The 9,315-nt window shown below is 54.0% G+C and overlaps 1 protein-coding gene across 1 annotated transcript in view; it reads left to right on the top strand.

Moving 5' to 3' along the window:
• LOC102488773 (collagen alpha-1(XXV) chain) overlaps window positions 1-8,893 on the top strand; it is a 307,254-nt gene extending 298,361 nt beyond the window's left edge. Inside the window, exons 19-23 of the mRNA XM_027765823.1 lie at window positions 1,042-1,104; window positions 4,159-4,227; window positions 5,026-5,070; window positions 7,523-7,567; window positions 8,728-8,893. Of these exons, the coding sequence (XP_027621624.1) occupies window positions 1,042-1,104; window positions 4,159-4,227; window positions 5,026-5,070; window positions 7,523-7,567; window positions 8,728-8,841 (336 nt within the window). The 3' untranslated portion in view covers window positions 8,842-8,893. The remainder of the gene's footprint in view (window positions 1-1,041; window positions 1,105-4,158; window positions 4,228-5,025; window positions 5,071-7,522; window positions 7,568-8,727) is intronic.
• Window positions 8,894-9,315: the final 422 nt, after the last annotated feature.

Genomic DNA, 9,315 nt, shown 5'->3' with positions numbered 1-9,315 from the left:
TGGTGGGAGCGGGAGTCAGCCGCGCAGCACGGGCCACCCTCTGGCAGCCGCTTCCATGCTGAGGCTCCTGGGCCCGGAACTGGAACTCGGGAAAGGGTGGAAGCGCTGGCCGTGGATAACAGCAGATGCTCCTCGGCACTCCGGTCGCTCAGAACCTCCGAGAGTCAGGGCAGGAATGGGGAGCAGGCCCAAATGTCTTTGCTGTTCCCGGCAGCCGGGTTTCCCCAGGCAGTCCAGGCAGGTTCTGGAGAGGGCCGGCGCGTTGTTCCCGTCACGCCGAGCATCCCCAGATCTCGCCCCTGGCCACGTCCACTCCGTCAGTTGTCCACTGCTGTCCACCACAGCACCCTGAGCTGAGCGGCTCAGGACACAGGCCTTAGCCACCCACTTTCTGAGGGAAGGATTCAGTGCCGGCACTGCAGGGGGCTCTGGCTCAGGGTCCCCGTGGGGCTGCAGCGAAGCCGTCACCAGCTGCAGTCTCACAGACACTCACACACTCACGCTGTGGCCGTGGTCGGGCCTCCGTCCTCGCGGGGGAGCACTGACAGCACAAGCTCCCCGTGGCAGAGGCGTGAGAGGGAGAGCGAGGAGGGGCCCCGAGCTCTGCAGTGGAGGCCCAGGAGCGAGATCCCAGCTCGTCCGCCCTGTTTGGGAGGCAGTCGATCCAGCGCCCAGGGAGGAGAGCCCCGAGCCCCGAGCCCCGAGCACTGGAGCGGCCGCGGAGGCCGTGGGCACTGGTCCTCCCTCAGAACTGAGCCTTCCTGCACGAAGGACCCCGTGCACCATACCCACGACCGCGGCAAGCCGGAGCAGGCCTCGGGTCAGGCCTGCAGGGAGATGGCAGCATTTATCTGACTTCTCGGGCGGTTTCTCTCTAAACTCCTCCAGGCTTCGAGCACCTCCAGTTCTGACTGGCGCTGGAGTCAGTGGCCGGATCTCGGCAGGAGAGCTGCGAGCGACCCAGCGGCGGAGACCCAGGCAGGGCTGAGACGCGCGTCCCCCCTTGCGTGACGCGTGACCTCGTGTTACCGTTTCTTACAGGGCGAGCCCGGCTTCATCGGTCCGCAGGGGGAGCCAGGCTTACCGGGGCTCCCAGGGACAAAGGTAAGTGGCGTCTCCCCGCTCCCTGTCCGTGTGCTCTTCCGTGTGGTGTGTTTTAGCCACCTATTTGAAAAAAAGTGGGGGGTATCGCTACCCGAGAGAACAGGGGCAGCCGGGCCCACTCCTGGCCTGCGAGCAGGACTCCGTAGTAAACAGGGAGTTGCCAAAAGCCCTGGGCGAGGCCATGGCAGGACGGGGACGTCAGTTTTCCTGGTTGTCCCCAAGTTGCTCCTACACTGACACGATGCCGTAACCTCGTGGCCCTACGGAAAAGTGGGAAATTCTGAGGAGGAGCGAGAGATCGTTAACTCCGGCCAGTCGTCACTGCTTTTAGGGCACGCGTGTAAGTCACACGTTAGCATTGCCCCCCACACACACACGCACACACGCACTGCAGAGGCTGCACAGTGAGGGCCAAGTCCTGCAGGCCCAAGAGCCTCATCCCGGAGGCCACCCCGAGTAACTGCAGGATGAGCCTGTAATGAAAACCGTTTCGTGGTCTTCTGTTCAGCAACCTCAGCAGGCCCTAAACACACAATTCATGCTGGGGGGGGGGCAGGGAAGAAATGGCTGGGGGCTCCGGGGCAGGGGGGGGTTTGGGCGTGGCCCTACGGAAAAGTGGGAAATTCTGAGGAGGAGCGAGAGATCGTTAACTCCGGCCAGTCGTCACTGCTTTTAGGGCACGCGTGTAAGTCACACGTTAGCATTGCCCCCCACACACACACGCACACACGCACTGCAGAGGCTGCACAGTGAGGGCCAAGTCCTGCAGGCCCAAGAGCCTCATCCCGGAGGCCACCCCGAGTAACTGCAGGATGAGCCTGTAATGAAAACCGTTTCGTGGTCTTCTGTTCAGCAACCTCAGCAGGCCCTAAACACACAATTCATGCTGGGGGGGGGGCAGGGAAGAAATGGCTGTGGACTCAGGGGCATGGGGTCGTTTGTGCGTGCCCAGGAAGCGCAGGAAGGCTCGGTTCTGAGGGGGCTTTACTTGTGACAGGCTCGTGAATCAAAGGGGCAACGTTGCAGCAAACTTCAGTCCTGTGTGTTTGAGCCCTGGCAGTCTGGCCTCGATGTATCTTGCATTCCCAGAAATAAGCCAGGGATGGTTTCCAGGCATTAGGGAAGTCCGTTCCTGGGTTCTGCGGGAGGCCCAGTGCCCCGCTGTGGCTGCGGGAGAACTCCCTACTAAGCGCACACCAGATGGCCTGGGGCAGACTTGCTCAAAGTGTGCAAAATAGCTGTTTCCTAAGAAGTTTCTTACTCACATAATGAGCCGGCAGGCTTACTAGCAGAATATGGGAAATGCCTGTTTGAGCCTAAACAGAATCACACCCCAAATGCCTTTCTGCAATGAGACCAGGGGCGTCGTGAACGTGCCTGCGAATTCGAGCACGGACGTCTGTATTCCACTCGTAACCCCAGAGTCAGGTGAGCAGGAGGGCACCCTGCCCGCAGATGCGAGGCACAGGCCCAGGGAGAGCTGAGCCTGCCGGGCAGAGCAGGTGCGACCAGACCTGCGAAGGCCAGGCCTTCTGAGAGCGACGTTGGGGAGAGAGGAGCGGCGTGGCCACTGAGGCTCCCTTCCCGTCACCCCTCCAGTTACAGGCCTCGCCACGGGGCAACATCTCAGTCAGCGACAGACCGGAGAGTCCCGTCGCCTGGCAGTGCTGCAGGCTGTGATGGCCACACGGAAGGTGTTGCTGTGTGGTGGTGCCGGGACCCTCCGCCCTGCCGTGCTGAGAAGCCCGGTGCGCACCGTCAGGTCCAGGACGGAACGCTAGCCCTGACCAGACGGGCATGTGGCTGCTTCGGGACTTACTGTTCAAAACAAGAAGAAAAACAGGCGGTGAGGCAGGGCGCATGCCTCAACACCTTCTCTTCAGTTACGACTCTGAACAGTTCCGCAGTTCCAAAACATGGTCCACGCAGAGCAATAAAGTCAGCATCCACGGCAGGGGCGAAGAGCACTGCGTGATTTTACGGGCCAACACTTAAACACAAGACGCTGCCCTGAGCCCCATAACATTAAAGACAGCACTGCGCTCGTTGGCGTGCTCCCAGCAGGGAGCACAGGTAGGAAGTCCACTCCACGGACAGTGCCTCGGGCTGTCGGCTGGGCGGCCTGTGTCCACGGGGGCTCGGAGCCCGCACAGCGTCAGCCCTGAGACTCCCTGGCTGGGCAGGCAGCCTGGGTCCGTGCCACTCAATCGGGTGCGGAACACAGGAGGTCACATTTTCAGTCCCAGCACAGCGAGGAGGGGTCCTGGTGACCAAGCGTGGAGGGCCTCCGTGCTCCCGTGGAAGGGGGTCCTGAAGAAACGGGGCTGCAGTCAGAGTGTTGTAGCGTGGACTGTGAGCACTTAGTCACCCGTCAGCAGACCTTCTGCCAGATCTGTCGCCGAATTTGAGAATGGGGAGGGAGTAAGAGCAACAGAGCAGTCTCCACGCTCCTGAGGCTCACATCCCAGGTGGCTGGGGGGGGCGGGGGGAGAAGTACACAAATGAATAATGCAACTCCAGAGCCTGCCCCGCCCCATCGGGCACTGTGACCAGGGGCGTCTATGTGCCTCCACCCCGTAGTAAGCCACAGATCACTGAGAGAGAGAGATTTCTGCTATAGGGCACGTGCACTCACTGGAGAGACAGAGAGACGGAAAGCGAGAAATCACCCCCAAGAGGGATGGCCACACCGCAATCCCTTCCCCTCCATTCTCCTCTCAGGACTTTGGGCACGCATGCACATGAGCCCAGCATGAGTTTCAAGCCTCTGAGTCTGGGACTTGAACCGTGGTCAACTACATGGGAGTCCAGTGACGTAACCATTATGCAGTCTGCTGGTCCCAGATAGCCAATATTTGAAGGTGTTTTTTTTTTTCTTTTTTTTTTTCCTAAAAGAAGCTCATAGCTACTGTTTTAGAAGTCTTCCATCATTCCTAAAGTAAGATATTGAAACACGAAATACTGTACCTTTGATTTTAGTCAATTCATTTATCACCCTTCAGGGGCCAGCCTGGGGACGAGGGTGCCATTCACCTGTTTTGCATTCTGTTACAGGGAGAACGTGGGGAGGCAGGGCCTCCTGGAAGAGGTGAGCGAGGGGAACCCGGAGCCCCCGGACCAAAGGTCAGTTGTTTTTACATTGGAAAGAACGTTCCTCAGTTTGGAAGTGTGTTCCACTAGCTTCAGGACACAAAACTAAAAACCCGTCAACGAATATTAAAACAGCCCAGCTCACTGTTTATCAAAATGCATACCAAAATCTCTTGAAAAGAACCGATCGGTGAAGGAGTTCCCTGTGTATGCTGTTCTGTTCTATGAACAGGTTTAATAACATGTCCAAATAGCACGTGAGCAAGACGTCGTGAGGCCATGCTACCACTTGGCGTGTGCTAACGTGCGCTCACTGTGCATGATTAAGAAAAACCCCTGTTGATGAGGGCTGCGTTCGTTTCTATGGTAACTTGATGGTGTGTAATGCCTCGAAAATATTAGAGCTGAGGATTTATTTGACTGCTCGAGCTTTATTCATATAAACTCCCTGCAAATGAACGTGGTGGCACTTTATTTTAATCACCCATTGTGGAGACGTGGAGACGATTTACTCATTGATGAAAAGGGAATTTATGCAAATGCTCTGAGACTAAGATTGTTCACTGGACTCTTCCCACCCACTGATGGGAGGCCAGTCTTCAGAATAACAGGGGACTTGCATTGGCTGGGAGGCCAGAAAAGGCACTAATGCCGTGGTGACAGTACTTAGGCTTAGTGTCACAGTAGCCGACATTGTATAGAATCCATGGTGAGACAGCTAGAATAACGGGTTTCCATTTTTCATTATTCCGAATTACTGCTAATTTCCTTTTCCTGTTCTGATCTCCTCTGTCGTTTTCTCTCTTTCATCTCCCAATTCTCCGGTAATAGGGGAAGCAAGGTGAATCAGGAACTAGAGGCCCGAAGGGGTCAAAGGTCAGTAACTGGGTAACCATTTCAATGTAGCATGAAACCTTTCAGACGGTGCCGGTGGCCTTTTCCAAAAGGATCATCTTTTAGAGGAGCAGTTCCAACCCTTGGGCCAGGACCGGTTCTGGTCTGTGACCTGGTAGGAGCCGGGCTGCTGGCTGGAGGCGAGCAGCAGATGAGCCAGCGGAACTTCCTGTGTTCGCAGCCGATCCCCCTAGCACACGTCACCGCCCGAGCTCCGCCTCCATCAGATCAGGGCAGCTCTAGAGCTTCTTAGGAGCCCAACCCTGCTGTGAATGCACACACACACACACACACACACACACACACACAGGGATCAGGGTACATTCCTCCTGAGCCGGAATGCCAGGGATCTGAGGAGGAGCTGAGGCAGTGACGCCGGCAGTGGGGAGTGCCTGCAAACACTGCACTACGGTGAGCTGTGTGATCATTTCACTACACAGCACGATGGGATCGTCACAGAAGCACATGCACTGTCGATGCAATGTTTGAATGATCCTGCAACCACCACCCACCCATTCTACCCCGGTCCATGGAAAAATTGTCTTCCACAAAACCAGTTTCTGGTGCCGAGAAGGTTGGGGACTGCTGTTTTAGATGAAACTCCCTCACATGTAGGGATGGAAACATTTTTCTAAGAGAGATTTTTGATATAGGGCACATGCACTCACTATGAGGGGATGGCCATGCTGCAGTCCCTTCACCTCCATTCTCCTCTTGGGATTTTGGGCACACACACACACATGCCTGGTGTGAGTTTAAGCCACTGGGTCCAGGACCTGCAGGAGTCCAGTGATATAGCTATTAAACCATCTGCTGGTCCCAGGGATTGAAATAATTCATCATCGTCACTATGATAGAATCTCAAACAATTGGTTTGTTTCATCTTGTTTTTATGTATTCTTGTTTTTCTAACTATGCTTTTTTTGTTTTGTGGGTTTGTTTTTATTTTTTTTTCTATAAGGCATGTGTTCACCAGAGAGAGACAGAGAGAAATTGAGAAACCACCTCCCAGGGAGAATAGCCACACCATAATTCCTTCTCCTCTTTTCCTCCTGGGATTTTGGGCATCCACACACATACACCTGGTGTGATTTTCAAGCCACCGAGTCTGGGACTTGAACCACGATTGGCCATGTGGGAATCCAGTGCCTTAACCATCACACCACCTTCTGACCCCCCAACTATGCTTTAAGAAAAGTTGTATTTTGTTTTACAGGATAGCTTCTTTGGAAAAAAATGCAATATTTCAGTTAATGTAAATTATGTATTATATAATCTTATTCATTCTCTGGCTATCTTCGTGATAAATGTTCAACTTACACTTTGCTTTTCAGTTAGTTAACTCCTGTCATTGCATTAAAATTTCACCACTAGCTGAAATCCTTCCCTTTCTCGCGTTTCTTACACTATCTGCAATCGCATGTGAACCAGGAGGGGGCCGTGCTATTTAAACCCTGTTAGCGGACAGCGTGGGAATGGGTACAAATGACAAAGAGGGCTCTAACCCGATTCTTTCCCACTGCTCAGAGTTTCACTGTTACAGTCATTGTTACTAGTATACTGTAGACAGAAAGTATAACCTTTTTCCCGCTTAGCTTCATTGGTCCTTACCCAGTTTACAGGAGTCTGTAGAAAGACATACAAATGTTTCGAATTTCATACAAGAAAAGGATTTTACAAATCAAAAACTGTTTTAGAAACTTCACGTCTACACAAGTTCACATCTCCCTCAAAGTCTCAAGGTAGACTCTGAGGGTTCTGGGCGCTGAGACTATTTCCGGGTCTCTGCAAATAAGACACTACACACAAATCGCATTGGAGCGGAGCTGGGCTTGGCCGGCCCTGGTCAGCTGGACGCTGTCCACTCCAGCACCGACCAGATGTTAAACCATCTATATCAACAGATAGATCTTCCCGAGACCCCATCCCCGAGGGAGGCTGGCTGCCGCAGGGGGCTCCCCTGCCCTCCTTGTCCTGGTTATCTGTGCCTCTGTGCCTGTCTTCTCAGAGGACAGACCACGCGGTGGCTTGGCCCTTCTCCTCTTTGCCCCAACTCTTTTCAAATACAAGAAGAACATGGCTCCACCTGCACGGTCACCGCTAACTGGGAGTTGCAGAAGCCCTCGATTGGCTTCTGCAGTGCCCATCTAGTGAGAGGGTAATCCTATGTAGTGTGGATCCGAGGTGCTACTAGCAGATAGAGAATTTCAATTCCCTTCAAGTTGCATCAGAAAGAAATGAAAAGAAAGGAAAAAGAGAAAGAGAGAAAAAGGAAGATAAAGAACTTGCCACTTTGGTGGTGGTGGTGGTCTTCACTTCAGAAGCTCCCGTTAACGGTGCTGCTACAGGTTATCCATAAGTCCTTAGATGTGACATATTTCTAGATGTTGTTGGCCCCACTTCTAATTATGTTTTCTTCTTTCATTGGGAAAAGGGTGACCGTGGAGACAAAGGGGACCCGGGAGCTCTGGGCCCGAGGGTGAGTGTGCCCACAGCTGAGCATTTGCCCCACAGCCTGTCTGACCTAATGTTTCCGTGGCTTTTCTCGGACACCCAGAGTGACCGTAACACCCATAGCCCTGGAGGCAGACTCCGGCGTTGTTCTGACCTCTCCTATCTGTCCGTCTGTCTGTCTGTCTGTCTATCTAGTTCATAGTTTGCTAAAGGACACATGTGCTTACCAGAAAGGGACAGAGAAAGAGAGATGGAAAGCGAGAAAGCACCCCGGGGTAATGGTCATACCACAATTCCTTTCCATGCACACACATGCATTTGGCATGTTCTCTAAGCCACTGGGCCTGGGCCTCAAACCGTGCAGTCGGCCACATGGGATCCAGCCGCCTTAACCACCTTGCACCTGCTGGCCCTCTTTATTTTTATTGTAATCACCAAGACAGTGAGTAGGGTGATTCCGACCCGTTAAATGGGCTTCCTCGAGAAGAAGGTCTGAGCACGTTTCCTGCCTGCGCTCCCTCTGCTAAGTGAGCAATAGCACCCCATAGCCATCCCAGCTCCAGGAGCCTCCATTTCCAATTAACCCAGTTACAAAGACAGCAATAAGCCATACGCTCGGAGCCCTTTTTAAGGCAGGGAATTGGGACATGACGAATGGAAATTAAGCGGCACATCTAATCAGTGGGTAGAAGTCCGATGTGTACTTGTATTCTTTTTTGTTCCTTATTTGGTTTAATTTCTATGGGATTCTGTTCTGGCTGAGAAAGCCAAGCATTACAGACTGAACGAGGCTGTCTTCTTCAAGAGTGGGGAGCAAGCCCTGGGGTGCACATGGGGAAGAGGTTAGGGTTGCTTTCATAAATATGGGCAAAGCCAGTAACATTGTATAAGTCACATCAGCTTAGCCTGTATTTACAATTTTCAGAAAATAATTTCAGACACTCTATCATACCTCTTTTTATAAACCACTTTTCTGATCTTAGTCCATCCCAGACAGGAAGTTAGCAATGGTTTGCTCCCCTGGGGACAAGGGCAGAATTCGGACATGTGTATTCTAGCGTGCCGGGGGGCTGGGCAGAGAGGGAGGCCGGCAGCGGTGAGCAGCGGTGAGCAGCTGTGTCCGTCCTGCGCTGTGCGCTGTACCCGGCTAACCCCACGCCTCTCCCTTGGCTGGTTCTGTCCTAGGGGCCCCCTGGACACAAAGGAGACCAAGGCGCCACCGAGATCATAGACTACAATGGCAACCTCCACGAGGCTCTGCAGGCAAGTGACCGCGCCCGCCTGTCACACTGGGAGTGACACGCATGAACACTGCGTGCCCCGTGTGAGCCTGCACTCCACAGAGGGTCCCATGGCAGGAATGACCCTCACTCCCCGCTCTCCTGAGCCCCACCCAGCATCCTCCCGATTTCCAGCTTTCCACCCCCCCTGTGCTCCCCCACGGTGGTGCTCTCCAGCTCCCCAGGTCTGATGGCGCAGGCGTGCCAGGCAGGCCCAGCCTTTGTGTCCCCGCTTGGAGGGACCTCAGCACAGCAGCCAATAGCTCTGTGGCTCAGGCTGGAGCTGTGTGGGCTGGAGCCTCAGTTTCCCGGCCTACTCACTGTGTGACCCCTGCAAGGCTAGTCATTTTACTTCCCCAGGCTTCAGTGTCTCCATGGTAGACTGAGAGTTTTTGCAGCATCTGCTTACTTTGCAGGGTTGTTGAGAGGAGCAAACAGTGATGGCATGTTACATATAGTGCTGGGCGTGCGCTCAGCTCCCCAGGCCTGCGCT

The sequence above is a fragment of the Tupaia chinensis genome, unplaced genomic scaffold, assembly GCF_000334495.1.
Source record: "Tupaia chinensis unplaced genomic scaffold, TupChi_1.0 Scaffold139767_1, whole genome shotgun sequence".
In the NCBI taxonomy this organism is placed as follows: domain Eukaryota; kingdom Metazoa; phylum Chordata; class Mammalia; order Scandentia; family Tupaiidae; genus Tupaia; species Tupaia belangeri.
This window is presented reverse-complemented; position numbering and strand designations above follow the sequence as displayed.